The sequence below is a fragment of the Garra rufa genome, chromosome 8 (assembly GCF_049309525.1).
Source record: "Garra rufa chromosome 8, GarRuf1.0, whole genome shotgun sequence".
Taxonomy (NCBI): domain Eukaryota; kingdom Metazoa; phylum Chordata; class Actinopteri; order Cypriniformes; family Cyprinidae; genus Garra; species Garra rufa.
In genome coordinates this window covers 23933921-23951869 of record NC_133368.1, presented here as the reverse complement: position 1 = coordinate 23951869, position 17949 = coordinate 23933921, and the positions used below count along the sequence as shown (strand labels likewise).

At 42.1% G+C, this 17949-nt stretch overlaps 1 protein-coding gene across 1 annotated transcript in view; it reads right to left on the bottom strand.

The window, feature by feature from the left end:
* Positions 1-12784: 12784 nt before the first annotated feature.
* gypc (glycophorin C (Gerbich blood group)) overlaps positions 12785-17949 on the bottom strand; it is a 42970-nt gene continuing 37805 nt past the window's right edge. Inside the window, exon 4 of the mRNA XM_073846017.1 lies at positions 12785-17021. Within this exon, the coding sequence (XP_073702118.1) occupies positions 16825-17021 (197 nt within the window). The 3' untranslated portion in view covers positions 12785-16824. The remainder of the gene's footprint in view (positions 17022-17949) is intronic.

The following is a 17949-nucleotide window of genomic DNA, read 5'->3' as shown; positions in this document are numbered from 1 at the left end:
GCTATTGGTCTCATAGGATTCAATGATCTATGCTAAGCTATGCTAAAAGTGATATCGCCAGAACAGGAGAACGGCTGAATGGATTTCAAAATGGTAAAACTCAACTTATAGAGTCGGGGGGAGTTGGAGAATGAGCCTATTTCCCAAAATAAAGGGGAGTGTTCCTTTAAATGAACCCACTGGTAAAAAAAATATATCAGAAATTATATCTGGTGTCTGAATAATTTTTGGTTTGACTATTTCATTAGACTGAAGACAAAATTAGTCTAAATAAAACAAGACATAACAACGCTTAATAAAAATAAGGCAACAACATCAAAAACAACCCATTATACATTTTTAATTGTAAACAATCTCAAAGTGAAAGGCCACTTAAGTTCATCTGAGTTGTCCATTGATCATCTTGATTTAAAAACAGAACCAAAAAATTCCATTCACGTCTGATAAGAATGTGTAAAGTCCTCCGAAATAGGAGGAATCAAAGAACCTTGGCTGTGGATTTAAGCGAGTTCAGTTAACAGAGCCAGGCCACGCTCTCCTGTGGAGCTGCAGAGGGCATTAAGGTTGCATGGAGTCACAGTCATTTTCAAGATGAACAACCTTGTCCTCATGCTCTAAATATATCTGCTGGATTTCCAGTTGTGCAGACCAGCTCCCTCAATCCACCCCACTAAAGCCAGATGTCAGCCTTCTGTGCCACAGCTCTGACCCTGCCAGTGACACACAGCTGGATGGAGCCAGCAGATCTGGAACAGTCTTAGCACCGCTGTGGTTGGAGATGCAATGTTGTTTTCAGCATTATGTCAGAGAGGAAAGTGTGTGATCCCAGTGCACCGATGGCTGAATTCAGAATGAGGAGAGGAAAGTAGGTTAATGGAAATCATAGTGTACTTCACCTCTCAGCTGTTTCACGCTCATACAGGTTTGCAAAGACATAAAGCGTGGTTCAAGCGTGGCTACATTTCATTTTACAAATCTCTCTCATTTGAAACAGTGCAAAATGCATAGTTTTGAGATTTACATCAGAGGCTGTGTGAGGCTGTCTGAAGCCAAATGTGGCTGTCTTGCTGCTTTGCTGCTTTGCTGGCCAGTCAGTCAGTGACTTCACAGGCAGCATGCTTGTATGAGGGAACCTCCTAAGGAAACCTCCTAGGGCTTTCAGACAGACTTCCAAGGTGCTGTAACATCATGCCTAATGAACAAGAACAAATTCACTTGTGCTTTAGAGGCCAAAAAGGATGTTGAATAACTGCAATGCTTATTTGTCATTAGTAACCGGAAAATAGTGCCTTTAAAACACTTTAAAGGCATCATAGTAGAAAGGATATTACGCAAATCAGATGCGTTTTGATGGCATTAATAATACAGATGCAATTAGACAGTTCTCAAAAACCTATTTCTGCAGGAGTTAAATAACATCTTAAATAATTGAAAGTATGAAAGTAAACATTTTTAGTCTGCCATTCAAAAGTGTGAGGTCGTAGTATTTTTTTTTATTGCTGAAAAAAAAAAATATATATATATATACAGTATATATACCGTTAAGGTCAAAAGTTTTTATACAAAATGTTAATTGTTTTACCAAAATAAGAGGGATCATATAAAATGCATGTTATTTTTTATTTAGTACTGACTTGAATACAATTAAAGATGTTTACATATAGTCCACAAGAGAAAATAATAGTTGAATTTATAAAAATGACCCTTGTTCAAAAGTTAAAGGAGAAGTCCGGTGTGATATTGACCTAAAGTGTATTGAATCATGATACCGAGTGTGAACGTACCTTGCATATTTCATCTCGGTTTGTGTCCTGCAGTCCGAAATCTGGGGTTAGTTAGCCGACGCTAACAACAGGTTGTCAATGAGGGTGCATCGGGCATCGGAGTAGCCATGTAAATAAATCACTGTTTTATGCCATTTACGAGGTACAAAGTAGCTCCACACTTCATTGGTAGACTTCCAAGGGCCCTGACATTTAAAACGAGACATTGAGAACTCAGAAAAAGCACCGGTAGTTTATTTACAAGAAGATTTATACAGACAGTACCTGGAAGAAATTTATCGGCCGCCGCCATCTTGAATTTAGTCACGATAAGTCGAGTGACGAGCAGGAAGGAAACTACAACCTGATCAGTTGATAACCTGATAAGTTCCTTCCTTGCCGCCATTTAAGATGGCGGCAGCCGGTAAATTTCTTCCAGGTACTGTCTGTATAAATCTTCTTGTAAATAAACTACATGCAACTATATGCAAGGTACGTTCACACTCGATATCATGATTCAATACACTTTAGGTCAATATCACACCGGACTTCTCCTTTAACAACAACTTTTTTTTTGTTCAGTGATAGTTGTTCATGAGTCCCTTGTTTGTCCCAAACAATTAAACTGCCTGCTGCTCTTCAGAAAAATCCTTCAGGTCCCACAAATTCTTTGGTTTTTCAGCATTTTTGTGTATTTGAACTCTTTCCAACAATGACTGTATGATTTTGAGATCCATCTTTTCACACTGAGGACAACTGAGGGACTCATATGCAACTATTACAAAAGGTTCAATGCTCCAGAGGGAAAAAAGATGCATTAAGAGCCAGGGGTGTAAACTTTTGAACAGAATGAATATGTGTACATTTTTCTTATTTTGCCTAAATATCATTTTTTTTTCCATTTAGTACTGCTCTTCAGAGGCTACAGAAGATACTTAAATATTTCCCAAAAAGACAAAATAAGTAATAGTTGCATTTGAGTCCCTCAGTTGTCCTCAGTGTGAAAAGATGGATCTCAAATTCATACAGTCATTGTTGGAAAGGGTTCAAATAAACAAAATTTATAAAAAAACCAAAGAATTTGTGGGACCTGAAAGATTTTTCTGAAGAACAGCAGGCAGTTTAACTGTTCACGACAAACAAGGGACTCATGAACAACTATCACTAAACAACAACAACAAATAAAACAGCTGTGGATCATTAAGAATCAAGCATATGTAAACTTGAATGAATATAAAGTACAAAAGAACAGCATTTTATTTCAAATAAAAATCTTTTACATTATAAATGTCTTTACTGTCGCTTTTGATCATTTAATGCTCCTTACTGAATCCAAACTTTTGAACAGTGGCGTAAGTGCCTTTGTGGCTAAAAAAAATTCAAACTTTACAAACTTTTGAAAAAGATGAATAGGGAAAGTAGCTGCTAATTGCAAAAGCTGTCGCTTTGATATTCAGCACTTGTGAATTAAACAGCCTGTCAAGCTTTAAACTCAGTTGGGGACAGTCTTGCGACTTTATTCCCCTCCAGTGTTATTTTAGTAAAATCAAAATGTTACAAAAGCAATTTGTGCTTGGCAAGAGCTACTGTACTTTATCAGAAGAGAGATTCTGAATACTCAATCATCAGAAATGTCACAGAGGAGCATTCTGCTTGAAAATTAAAAAACTGATGTGCTGATGGCTTCTTTGTGTTCATTTGACGTAGTTTCAGTTCTCTGTTCACTTTTGTATTGTATTGTTGACAAATCCTGCTTGACGTGAAAAAAGATGCATTATTGACGTACTCCTCATCGCAGTAGATAATTTTTGTCTTGTCTAAAATATGCTATATTAATGTTACAGGCTTTTAATCTGTTCTAAACCCATAAGACCTTGAGTTCCGTTTATCTTCGAAACTCAAAGAGCTCCGACCGAGAGCTCTACAACCCTCGATAGACAGCAAGGGTACTACCACAGTCAAGGCACAGAAACAAAGTAAGGAAATCATTAAAATAGTCCATGCAACATCAGTGGTATAACCAAAATTTTATGAGGCCATGGGGCATTATGGAGAGTAACATGACTCATGCATCATGATACTCTCCATAATGGCACCCTAGGGTGACGTGAAGGAAAAAAGTAAAAGTATTCTGTCCTTACTGCGTTTCTGTGCCTTGACTGTGGAAGTACCCTTGTTGTCTATGGAGGGTCAAAGAGCTCTTGGTTTTTATCAAAAAAAATTTAATTTGTGTTCTGAAGATGAATGAAGGTCTTACAGGTTTGGAACAACATGAAGGTGCGTAATTAATGACAGAATTTTAATTTTTGGGTTAACTATCCCTTCAAGGCGAGTCACTGCAGGTGAATAGGGTTAAAAACAACTAATAGTTCTCATCTTACTTACCCAGTTAATTGATTACATTGATAATTGCAAATATTTTTGTATTACAAGTTTTCTAAAATGGTAGGTTTAAATATGCAAATGAGTCATTATTTAATGAAATATGCGCTAATTTGCATACATTTCTAGTACAAAAATCTAAAAACTTGAAGTCAGTTTTTAAAATTCGTATCTCTTACATATTAGAGACAATTGTTTTTACAGAGGGAGTTTTGGGTATCTCATAATTCAGAAAATACTTAGAACAGACAGGAAACACTATATTTTTTAGAATAAAATGTTGAATAAAATCAAGCCAATTATATATGAACATATCCCTCTGTAAAAACCTACAGGATATAGACAGGAATAAAAATGTAAAGTTTGGTGTGTGTAAGTGCTACTGAAGTGGAGATTTATGGCTCAGTGTATAGGAGAAAAACTCATTTTGAGAAAACAGACTTTAAAAAGATGTATTGTAATTGAAATCTATTGACACAAATAGATAAAGTGATATAAAAGAAATACTTAACTGTGTTTTTTGGATGTTTTCTTTCCACTAGACTGAAAAAACACTATGAAAAACCAAAAAGCCCAAATTTTTAAACTTGACAGGCATTTTTGCCTGCAGTGTCTCCTCTTAAGGCCTGTTCAAACCAATCACAATAACTATAAAGATATCCACCTTATTCTTCAACGTGGAAGTAAACCTATGGACCAGAGACTTCCGGTTCATTAGCTGCTATAGGGAAATAAGGAGAAGAATAACAGCGTGCAAGAAATGGCAAAACGTGCAATAAATGGTAAAAAGAGCTGAAAGATGAGAGATCAAAAACAAGCTAAAAATAGCATGCCTGCAATTTTGTTTTTAAGTCAGCTTTTGTTCATATTATCGGGTAGGGTTTAGGTGTAGTCAGATGGTACGTTATTTTAAAACGTCACGGTGCATTAGTTTAAGAGCCACTCAACGGACATTTCAAGTTAGAACTGCGGTGACGTATGTATACGTATTTAGCGCCACTCAGTGTATATTTCCCATTTCGCATCTTGTGAAAAAATTCCCACACTGTAAAAAGTTTCCACCAGATTCAACTTAAAAACCTAAGTTCAGCAGCTGCAGTTTTTAAGTTAAATCAGCTTAAAATTACAAGTCATTTTAACTTATTACAATCAAAATTAGTTGATTTAACTTGTGAGTTTAAATTACTTAAGTTGATTTAACTTAACATTTTAAGGCAGCTGCTAAACTTAAGTTTTTAAGTTGAAACTGGTGAAAACGTACTCGGTTACTAACGTAACCTCGGTTCTCTCGGAGAGGGAACGAGTACTGCGTAGCTTTACGCTAGGGGAAAATCCTTTCCGCGAGAGATATTGAAGCCAAAAAATTATCCTTAATTTTGTATTAATGTAAAACGCGTTGCCGCAGTGAGCAGACATAGGCGAGGCGTGCTGCGTGCCTATTGGCTGCTCTGCAGCAACTGCAGCACCTATCGAGCGAGGCTTGGCGCGAAGTCCGCTCCAATGAGCGCATTTCGCGCCTGACACATCATCTCCCGCCGAAAGTGGCGTGATGTCAGCCTATAAATATCGCTCGCAGGTAGCTACACTCTGGTTTTTTCATCATAAAAGCGCCCAGAGCAGACGCTTGCACGGCAAGGTACGCAGTACTCGTTCCCTCTCTGAGAGAACCGAGGTTACGTTAGTAACCGAGTACGTTCTCTTACGAGAGGTCACTCTTACTGCGTAGCTTTACGCTAGGGGAACGCCCTGTAAAACGCCGTGCATGCCAACATCTGATACCATAGACCCTAGGGCCGTAGCCCGGGGTTCATACAGTGCTTAACCCTGTAAGGGGATTAGTGCCCTAAACACACTGGCTCCTGGTGTATCCGGGCAGGTAAACGGCCTGGATAAACTTGGAACGTGGGTCTAGATATCTGCTAATATCTAGACCGACAGCAAATTGGCCTGTAGGGCAGGAACCTCCAGATTGTAGAATCTTATAAATGTAGACGGAGAGGCCCAGCCTGCCGCCGTACAAAAATCTTGCAAGTCGATCCCACTCGACCGAGGCCACGCCCCTCGTGGAATGTGCTCTGACACCCAGCGGGCATTGCATGCCCTTGGACTCGTCCGCCAGTGCAATAGCATCCACTATCCATCTGGATAAAGTCTGTTTTGACGCAGCCATTCCCTTAGAATGCCCGTAAAACGAAACAAACAGCTGTTCTGTCTGTCTAAAAACAGACGTGCGTGACACATAGACTCTTAGCGCTCTAACTGGACATAAGAGTCTCGCGTCAGCCTCTTCATCCACAGCCGGTAAAGCAGACAGTGCGATGACCTGTGCTCGAAACGGTGTGTTAATAGACTTTGGCACGTCTCCGTGCTTGGGTTTGAGTATGACTTTTGAGTCGTTGGGACCAAACTCCATGCATGTCGCGCCCACGGAAAGCGCATGCAAGTCTCCCACAAGCTTCACTGAAGCGAGCGCTAGTAGGAATATAGCCTTAAGAAACAGATATTTTAATCCAGCCGCCTGTAGTGGTTCAAATGGTTCGCTCTTCATAGCGTCCAACACCACAGAAAGTTCCCATGTTGGGACTGAAGGCGGTCTGGGTGGATTTAACCTCTTGGCTCCTTTAAGGAAGCGTATGATTAAATCGTTCCTCCCTATTGACTGACCTAGCGTTGTCCTCGAGAACGCTGCTATGGCCGCCACATAAACTTTGAGCGTGGACGGGGACCTGCCCTTGTCCAGTAGCTCTTGCAGGAAGGAAAGTACATCTGTCACACCACAGTCTGTGGGTGTGGATCCGCGGGCTGTGCACCAGTCCGCAAATATCGACCACTTCGATGCATAGAGCCGTCTAGTAGATGGAGCTCTAGCCTGTGTGATCGTTGATATCACTCCTGTGGGGAGTTCATCATATATTCCCTGGTGACCCATACATGAAGGGACCACAGCTCGGGATGGGGGTGCCAGATCGCGCCGCCCGCCTGCGAGAGGAGGTCTCTCCTCACAGGTATTGGCCACGGTGCGATGCTCGTCATCTGCATCAGCGCTGGGAACCAAGTCTGGTTTCCCCAAAACGGCGCTATCAGCAGTATTGCACACCTTTCCTCTTTCACCCTCTCTATCACCTGAGGTAGGAGAGAGACTGGGGGGAAAGCATAAAGAGGACGGCGGGCCCACGTATGGGCTAGCGCGTCCTTAGCTTTTGAAAAGAATTCTGGGCAATGAGCGTTGTCCTGAGATGCAAATAGATCTATCTCCGCTCTGCCGAATGTTTTCCATAAAAGCTGCACCGACTGAGGGTGCAGCGACCATTCGTCCGCTGGAACATTGTTCCTGGACAGTCTGTCTGGTCCTACATTTAGGGTCCCCCGCACGTGCGCTGCCCTTAGCGAGCACAGGTTGCGATGAGCCCATTCCAGAAGGCGTTCTGCGAGTGCATGTGGGTTTCTGGACCTGAGTCCGCCATAGCGATTTATGTAAGCCACTACCGATACGTTGTCGGAGCGGACTAAAACATGACTTCCCTCAATAGGGGAAGAAATTATGTCAGCGCATTCTCCACTGCTATCATTTCGAGGCAGTTGATGTGCGTGACTTCTCTCGTTCTGACCATAGGCCGAACGCCGGTCTGCCCTCTAGCAGTGCCCCCCCATCCCAAGGTGGACGCGTCCGTGGACACTACTTTCACCCTGGAGGGTCTCTCTAGAGTGACACCTTTTCGGTACCAGTCGGCTGCTCTCCACGGCATCAGGGCTGTAACGCAACTCTGATCGATCGTGAGACGGAGTCGACCGGACGCCCACGCTCGGCGCGGCACGCGCGCTTTCAGCCAGAGCTGCAGTGGGCGCATGCAAATCACCCCTAACTGTAGAACTGATGATGCTGAAGCCATAAGACCTAACACTCTTTGAAAGGTCTTGAGCGGGGCAGACTTGCTGCGGCAGAGCGCGCTCACTGCGCTCTGAACGCTCAGCGCGCACACTGACGAAAGCTTCGCTTTCATTGCCAGCGAGTCTAATTCTATGCCCAGGAAGGAGATATTCTGGCTGGGGTTCAGCGAGCTTTTCTCCCAGTTGACTTTCAAACCCAAGTTCTCGAGGTGATCGAGTAACATGGTCGTGTGTTCCCTGAGCATTGAGTGAGATTGCGCTAAAATCAGCCAGTCGTCCAAATAATTCAGTATTCGCACGCCTTTCTGTCTGAGCGGGGCGAGCGCTGCATCCATGCACTTCGTAAATATACGGGGTGCTAGGGACAAACCGAATGGCAGGACTGTGTACTGATAAGCTTGGCCCTCGAAGGCGAATCTCAAAAATCGCCTGTGACGCGACGCTATCTGTATTTGAAAAAGACGCGTATTTCAGATCCACTGACACAAACCAGTCTCCTCGGCACACTTGCGCGAGGATTTTCCTGGTTATGAGCATTCTGAACTTTCGCTTCACTAGCGCTTTGTTCAGTTGCCTTAGATCTAGTGGTCACTTCGGCTCGTAGCAGGTGTGCTGCATCTGCCTTTATCGTGGTCTCGACGCGCGCCGTGTAACGGCGAGGGCGTCGTCGAAACTGGAGCGAATAGCCTCTCTTTATAATGTCCAGCACCCATTTTGAGACCCCTGGGAGTTTTTCCCATGCATCTGCATGTAATGCGAGGGGGTAGGTGCGAAGCGCGCTCCGATCTGTTACTAACGGAGCCGCTTCGGTGTCTGTGACATGCAAGGCTCGGGGTACGCTGACAGCGGGGACTGCTTTCTCTGTGTGTATATGTGGTTGCGTGGTAACGGGCACATTTAACACACTCGATGCAGCTTTTAGCCGCGTAGACTGGGCGTCGTCCGGTTTACAGAAAACGTAAGACCTGCCCGATGTAATATGTGTGGGCACTCTAGGGTGGGCACATATACCACATGCGAAGTCGGTGAAACTGTAGCGAATAGCCTCCTTTAATAATGTCCAGCACCCATTGTGAAACCCCTGGGAGCTTTTCCCATGCATTTGCCTGTAACGCAAGGGGGTAGGTGCGAAGCGCGCTCCGATCTGTCAATAACGGAGTCGCCTCGGTGCGTTGTGACGCACGAGTGACTGTGACATTCGAGGCTCGGGGTACACTGACCGCGGGGACTGCTATCTTTGTGTATATATGTGGTTGCGTAGTAACGGGCACATTCAACACACTCAGCGCAGCCTTTAGCCGTGTAGACGGGGCGTCGTCCGGTTCGTTTTTACAGAAACCGTAAGACCTGCCTGATGTGATATGTGTGGGCACTCAGGGGTGGGCACATTTATCACGTGTGAAGCGCAGCCGATTCGGGTCGACTTTATGTGCGCGGGTTTTGTATGACAGGATGTGCTCATGTGTATGCGCATGCGAGCTACACACAAAACACCTTCGGCTATGGCCGGAATACCCGAAAATACACTCCTTTGAGGATTTAATTGGGTAGCCGTGAGAACGGCTCGAGTGCAGACAAGCAGGCTGCAGCGCCGGCTTGATGACTGCGGATAACGCTGGAACAGCCACATTTCTTGAAGCAGAGCGAATACTTTCGGTGGGAGTCTGGCAGCCGCGGGACTCGCGCACCGGCGTTCAACACTCCAAACAGCGTTCGCCTGCATAGAGCGAACGCACTCCTGGTTTCGTTTTTACAGAAACCGGTTGACGTGCATAATGAGGTGTCTGTGAGCACTGTGAAGCGGGCACATTTAACACTCCAAAGCATAGAGTTAATGCACTGTTGGTTTCGTTTTTACAGAAACCAACAGTGCATAATGTGGTGTCTGTAGGCACTGTGAAGCGGGCACATTTACCACGTGTGACGCGCAATCGATCTGAGTCGATTTTATGTGCGCTGTGCTTGTGTGTAGAGATGAGCACTGGTTAGTGGGCATATTCTTACAACACGTGAAACACCATCGGCCGTGGCCGGGACACCAGATAATACACTTTATTGGGAGTTTATCTGTGTAGCCGTGGGAACGACTTTTGTGTGCAGGCAAACAGGCGACGGAGCCGGTTTGTTGGCTGCAGAAAACACTGGAACAGTCACATTTCCTGGGACTGGACGAGCGAATAACTTTGGTGGGGGACCGGCAACAGCGGGACTCGTACACCGTCGTTTTCCTAGTTGCTAGGACGATTTCGGAGGCTCAGGTTTCAACTCAATCCTGGGCCGCGGGCCGCGTCTGGCGGGGCGGCGGCCGGACGAGAAAACATCAGAATCCGTTAACGGTGAGAGGCCATGCTACGCAGCGCTGCGTCTGAGCAGAATGCGCGTTCCCGCTCTGGCGGGAAACGGAAATCCTCCTCCTCCTTCATGGCCCCCCTCGTCAGCGGCGTCGATGGAAGCGGTGGCATACAGCGGCCGCTTTACGTCCGGAACAGAGGCTGACGAGGTCGATGAAGCAGGCGGGCGAACCGGCGAGCTTTGTCGGCTGGAGGAAGGGTCCGGGGCCCGCTGGGCACAGCGCTTTTTACGGCGCGACACCGCGCGGGCGGGGGAGCAGTCTCAGTGAAGAAGGCAGGCAAGTCCTCAGAGTCGCCATTGGCATCTGCACGAGCCGTATGAAAGCATCTTTAAAAAGACACTTTGCTCTCTTAGAGAAACAGTGTGTATCGCAGCGGCAACACACACTGTAGATTATAAAAGATTATAAAGGATATAGGCGCCGGAAAGCGCAGCAGGAAGGCACGGAAGGCGGCGTGGCCAGCAGCTCCAATGGCTCGTCCCGCTGAGATGCTTGCAGTCAACGGCGGCGGCTTCCTCTCCGGCTCCAGCGATGCGTGAGCTTCGCTTGAAGGATGAAAAAATCAGAGTGTAGCTACCTGCGAGCGATATTTATAGGCTGACATCACGCCACTTTCGGCGGGAGATGATGTGTCAGGCGCGAAATGCGCTCATTGGAGCGGACTTCGCGCCAAGCCTCGCTCGATAGGTGCTGCAGTTGCTGCAGAGCAGCCAATAGGCACGCAGCACGCCTCGCCTATGTCTGCTCACTGCGGCAACGCGTTTTACATTAATACAAAATTAAGGATAATTTTTTGGCTTCAATATCTCTCGCGGAAAGGATTTTCCCCTAGCGTAAAGCTACGCAGTAAGAGTGACCTCTCGTAAGAGAACTGTTTACAGTGCACAGGTTTTTGTCATGAGATCAGGTTTACATTTTTTAGCAAATTCTCATTAAAAAGTGTATGAAGCCAGATCACCTTTGGCTTTCTGTTGTGCTGCATATTTCCATTTCTTTATTGTAATAGTTTGCTGTTGTCAAAACTCTGAAAACATGTTTGGAGTTTAAATTATAGTTGAGGCTTTCAGAAACAGTTAAGAAATGACGAAGTGATGTGACTGTAGGAAACAAACATTTGTGTTGGAGCATTGTGGGAGGTGATAATTGTGTCCCCGTGCACGTTTCACTCCTGTTTGTGGATGATTAATCATAGAGGTGTCAGTGTTGATTATCAAAATATAAGTGATGACAGGCAGTCTAGCTATTACACAAAACTGTCCTTTCAGTTGTTAAATTCACGTAAAAAAAAATGCAGCAGAAACCTTTAGTGGTGAGGTGTCATTAATCAAGAGCGTTGGATGTAGGAAGAGGGGGGTGAGAAGGTGAGATGAGATTTGGTGCTCAGGGCTTATTTTCAGCCTCCATCCTTGAAGCAAAGAATTAATCAAAAGAAAAATATCTCTCACTCGTGTCGGATTCTCGCGGTGTAGCTCACCTCCAAAGTGTCTGGCATTTTCATTTTGTTGCATCAGCATCTGTACTGGCCTTTGAATAATGTGTACATTTTTTGGTAAAAATCTTCCAGAAGAGATCTCATTGAAAAAGGATTTATCTTGGGAAAACATCAACTGAAATCATATTTATAGCACTGTACGCCCCACTGCCATATGAACTGTTTGCATGAGATAATATTTCAATATTTTATTTGCACATTCTGGTTTCCCAGGAGTGAAAACGCAACACCTGTACTAATTACTCCCCCATGTAGAGGAACTGAAACTATCAATGGCCCGAGGCCTGCTTGTTTGATCCAAAAATCGCTAAACTGAGCACAGCATGAGCTCTCTTTACTGCCAGTCGCTGTGAGCTTAAAGGAAATAGTTCATGCAAAAATGAAAACTCTGTCATCATTTACTCACTCTCACATCATTCCAAACCTGAATGACTATGTTTTTTTCCTGTGGAGAACAAAAGAAGATTTTAGCAAAAACAGCACCATAAAAGCCTCATCACAGTAAATATGAGTCACACACTGTATTCTAAGTGTTCTGAGCAATTTGACAACTCGATGTGTGGAACAGACCTAAATTTAACTATTATTCACTGAAAATCTTGATTGACAGCTATGGTCACCATTTTCTTTTACTTTATAGAACAGCTTGGACAAAACAAGTTTTGAGTGAATGTTGGGTGAATAAATTATGACAGTTTTAATTTTTTAAGTGTACTATTTCTTTCTTTCTTTCTTTCTTTCTTTCTTTCTTTCTTTCTTTCTTTCTTTCTTTCTTTCTTTCTTTCTTTCTTTCTTTCTTTCTTTCTTTCTTTCTTTCTTTCTTTCTTTCTTTCTTTCTCTTTTCTCCTAGACTTTTTTTTACTGATAAAATTGGGAAATTTAAAAAAAAAGGAACTAGAACAAACCAAGCAATACAATTCATTTTATTTGTTACTAAAACGTTGACATACATGTAATTAAAAAGTTAAGGCATCTGAAGCAGATCTTTTTCTCATTTATTTACTCCACTGTCTAACTCTACTACTGCTTATAATTACAAGCAACATTTTATTAAATCAGTCTAACAATTACATCTAAGATATTCTTACAAAAATCATTTTTTTTCCACAACCAGAAGAAACGGTTATATTTAGAATCACCACAGAACAATGCACATGGTTAACACCTACACTCTCAGAAATAAAGGTAAAAAGAAAAAGTGCATTCACACAGGCGTCAACGTTAACGCTTGATGGAGGGCGTGTCTTAAGCTTGGTGCTGCTGACGCGACCGTCATAGTGACAACAGCCAATCACTTGACTTTTCTGGTGTTGCATGAACACGATTGGCTAGTGTCTGCACTAGGGTATTTGCACAAGGCAATGCGTTGGCGTTGGTGCTTGACAAATTGAACGTTTTTCAACTTCTGCTGCAAGCAACGCCAGTGGCGCGACACAACAAATCCTCAGTGCAGCACGGCAACGCAAGTTACTCATTCAAAGTAAATAGGCTTGTTTGAGATTGGTGTATGACATCAAAGTACCGCAACAGCAATTCTAAAGCATAAAGAGTGGTCTGCTTTCCAAAAGCTCTCTCGGTACTTTGGCGATCATTCTGCGCAGCACCGATGCATGTCATACGAGCCTAATGAGAAGCGTTAACATTGATGCCCTGTTGGAATGCACTGTCACTGTGGTGGTACTTCTTCAAAAGGTACTAATATGTGCCTTTTAGGTATTGATATGTGCCTTTAAATATGTGCCTTTAAATGGACAGTTCACCCAAAAATGAAAATTCTTACTCTTTTGGAACCCGTAAGACGTTCATTCATCTTCGAAAGACAAATTAAGGTATTTCTGATGAAATCCAAGAGCTTTCTGACCAAACATAGACAGCGACGCAACTGACACAGTCAGTCTTCAACACACATTCACGGGAGTACTACGATGCAAAGACTGACACGGAAGAGAAGAAATTGTTGAATAAAGTCATTATTTTTGTTTTCTTTGCACACAAAATGTATTCTCGTCACTTCATTAAATTACAGTTGAACCTCTGATGTCACATGGACTATTTTATTGATGTCCTTACTACGTTTCTGGGCCTTGAATGTATCAGTTGTGTTGCTGTCTATGCAAGTCAGAAAGCTTTCAGATTTCATCAAAAATATCTTAACTTGTATTTTGAAGATGAATGAAGGTCTTACGGGTTTGGAACAACATGAGGGTGAGTAATTAAAGGGATAGTTCATGCAAAAATGAAAATTAGCCCATGATTTACTCACCCTCAAACCATCCTAAGTTTATATGACTCCAGTCGGAGTTATATTAAAAATTGCTCTGGCTCTTCCCAGCTTTATAATGGCAATGGGCAGGTGTTCCTCTTTATCAGTCCAAAACAAGTCCAATAAAAGGCATCCATCCATAATAAAAAGTGCCTCACACGGCTCGGGGGGTGAATAAAGGTCTTTCTATTTAAAACGTAATAATCACTTTTCTCTGGCTTGCGCTAATAGACATACATGAAATCTATTCCGGGTAGATGATGTAGGATGTATTCGTAGTTAGAGTAGTTAGAGTCTTGTGAAAACTAACGTTTGTTGACAGCAGTAAAGGATGCAAAGTTTACTTACTTTAGCAAAACCGATCTCTTCTTGGTTTATATCAAAATCCTCTGACACTTTTCTTAACTAATTCTTGCATTGTACTTCTAATTTTTGACCGTTGTTTTGTTTTGGACTGTTGAAAAGAAACACTCGCCCCTTGCCATTTTAAAGCTTGGTAGAGCCAGAACAATTTTTAACTCAACTCCGATTGCATTCGTCTGAAAGTAGAAAGTCATATACTGTACACACAGGATGCTTTGAAGGTAAATAATGGGTAAATTGTTCATTTTTGGGTGAACTATCAGTTTAAGGTGTAGATATGCACCATTTTTTTTAAAATGTACTGCCCTAGTGACAGCTTTTTGTATCTTTTAACTAAGAGAGTTTGTATATATCAATATGGGTAAGATGTTCTGCCTCTAAAAACCCAGTGGCTTTTCCCCCACTGTTTTTTCCTACTGTATTTATAAATGTTCTTATACGCTGAACTGCTGAATAACAGGTTTTGTGTTCTGGTTCAAGTGCAAGAGAGAGCTGCAATCTTGAGGCTCTTAAAAAGTAACTATTTTAAATACACGGTGCATTAAAAGTGTGAAATTGAGTGTTGAACTCCCATAAAGCCTTTCACAAAGAAAAGAGTATGCATGTTTATTATGACCATTGCGTTAATCTGCAGGCAGAGCAAATAGATGCTTTTGAGGTTTTTTTTTTTTACATTGAGTTGATCTGCGAGTCTTTGGCAAAAGCTGCTATACAATCAGACAACACCATCTTTAAAAAAAATAAGATGTTCTTAAAGGGGTCATCCATGTAAAATTCACTTTTACATGTTGTTTGAACATTAATGTGTGTTGGCAGTGTGTGTACACAACCACCCTATAATGATAAAAAAATCTACCCAGTGTTTTTTTTTTTTTTAATCTCTACAATTAATAACCCCTATCTCAAATCAAGCCATTCTCTGATTCTTGGCTGTGTGATATCCATAGACTGTAAAAAATATGGACGTAGTATCCTTGATGTCACCCGTAGGATTCTGAAGCGCTCTTTTGAAGCTTATAGTGGGCGGGATTCGGACGTCGCCATCTTGAAATCGCGTCACCGCGCATCACTCCCGGATAATCAAAAATGGGCAAAAAGGCGGGACGTGGGTGGAGCTGGTTGCTGAAACCACACCCGCCTAGCGCTACAGTGGTGACAGCAGCAGCAATCCCCCTGTCACTCAAGTGGCCACGCCCTGAATTATGCAGAACTTTAAGGCTAAATATAACTTAAACGGATAAGTTATAAAAAAAAAATCACCCCCCTCACAGTTGACATGAAGGGCAGAACCAGCTATATAGAACAAAACCATTTTTTGAACCGGGCTGTAAACATACATTTTTCTGCTGTAAAGTTGGGCATTTTAACATGGGGATTCAATGGGACTGACTCCCTTTTGCAGCCAGTCTCTAGCGGCCAGTCGATGAATTGCAGTTTAAGTCACTTCCATGTTGGTTTCAATAGAGAGAGCGGGAGGTTGCCGCTTGGTGACATCACACAGGCCCAGACCCCTCCCACGTTTGTTGACTGACACTGCCGTTTTAACATAAACAGTTAAAGTTAGCGGTTTCAGAGAACTGCTCGTCACCCCACGAAAAAAGGGGCGGGGTGAGCAGAGCTCATTAGCATTTAAAGGGTCATGAACCAAAACGACTCGCTGTGAACAGAGCTGTTTTTGACAAAAAGGCTGTTGTTTTGCACTACCACTGAGAAATTTTAACCAAAGTATGTTATAGACTTTTCATTAAGACCCCAAAGAATCATATCAATCATATCATATCAACAATGGCATCTAATGACCCCTTTAAGAAAACAAACAAACTTCTTAGAATTTAACTTCTTAAATAAATCGGATCCCTGATTCTTATATATGTCATATACAGTATATAGAATATAGATACGAGACCAATTAATTTAATTTTTTTCAGTGTTCTTCAGTGTTAAATTTAAATGACTTGATAAATGAAATACCACCTGTCATTCACATTCATACCCGGTCTAATAATATCAAAGACTTTCCTTTCCTTCATCTGAACAGCATCTCATTCTCCTGAGCTGATGTTTGTTCATACACTCAGCTTTACAAGGAGTGTAGCATATTCTTTCATGTATACTAAATGTTACCTCTTTTTCAGGAAAAAAAATAAATATAAATCTCAGATATTGAAATACAGAGGAATTTCACAATACTCTTCTTGTTTGTTTCTGTTTGCGTGGAGCTCAGTCAGTTACTTCACTGCTCCAGCAAACAGGATTGAGGCATCATGTGAGCCTGTAGGAGTTTATTAAATGACGTGTATAAAGGGCCAGCTATTGTGTCTCATATGAAATACTCTTTCTTGCTCTCATCCATGGCGTCCTGCAGGGCAGGGTCTCCACGCAGAGCAGCGTCTGCTGTCTCTGCAAACTCTGTGCCCTTGGCCTCATTGGTATGGTATGTGCCCTTGTGCTTGTACATGTATCGCAGAATGATGGCCAGGAGGAGGAGTAGGACCAGAACCACCACAGCAATGACAACTAGAACACAGATTCACAGAGAAAAAGAGGTTATATTAGAAAATAACCTGTGGGATGCAGCTATAAGCTGAGACTGAATGTCCTGAAATAAACAGATGAGACTGTTTGGAGTTCAGTGGAGCATTATAGGCTATGCCTTTTTTGTCAATGGTTTATACAGATAAGTTTTTATAAAGGATTATTCTGAGATTGTTACCACAATAAATGTTAATTACCACAAGAAAAAGTTTGATTATCAGGATTTTTTTGTTAGTGGTGGTATTAGACGCCAAAAAAGATTTGATTGAGCTTAACTTGTAACAAATAAGAAAACATATTTCTGATTCAGTAGCGGATGCGATACCAATATCTGAAGGTGGTTGATGGTCATAATAATTATATGTGAATAATTTTTTGAAATTGAATAGAAAAGCTTTCCATTGATGTATGGTTTGCTAGGATAGGACACGATTTGTCCGAGATACAACTATTTGAAAATCTGGCATCTGAGGGTGCAAAAAAATCTAAATATTGTTCTTATCAATGCATATTACTAATCAAAAAATAAGTTTTGATATATTTATGGTAGGAAACTTACAAAATATCTTCATGGAACATGATCTTTATTTAATATCCAAATGATTTTCGGCATAAAAAAATCTATAATTTTGACCCATACCATGTATTTTTGGCTATTGCTACAAATATACTATTGCTACTTAAGATTGGTTTCAAAATATTAATAAAACCTCTGATAATAAAATAGAAAAAGACCCCGTTAAAATAGCCAAATACAGGCTGATTAATTAGCCTATGTCTTGCTCTATAACTCATTTTCATAGTTTTATTCTCGACCCAACTTATCTTTAGCTATATTCAAGTGGGAATTTAACTGAAAACCATGTTCAACATCATTATATTGAAGCGAGAGGACAGGGAAATGTGATAA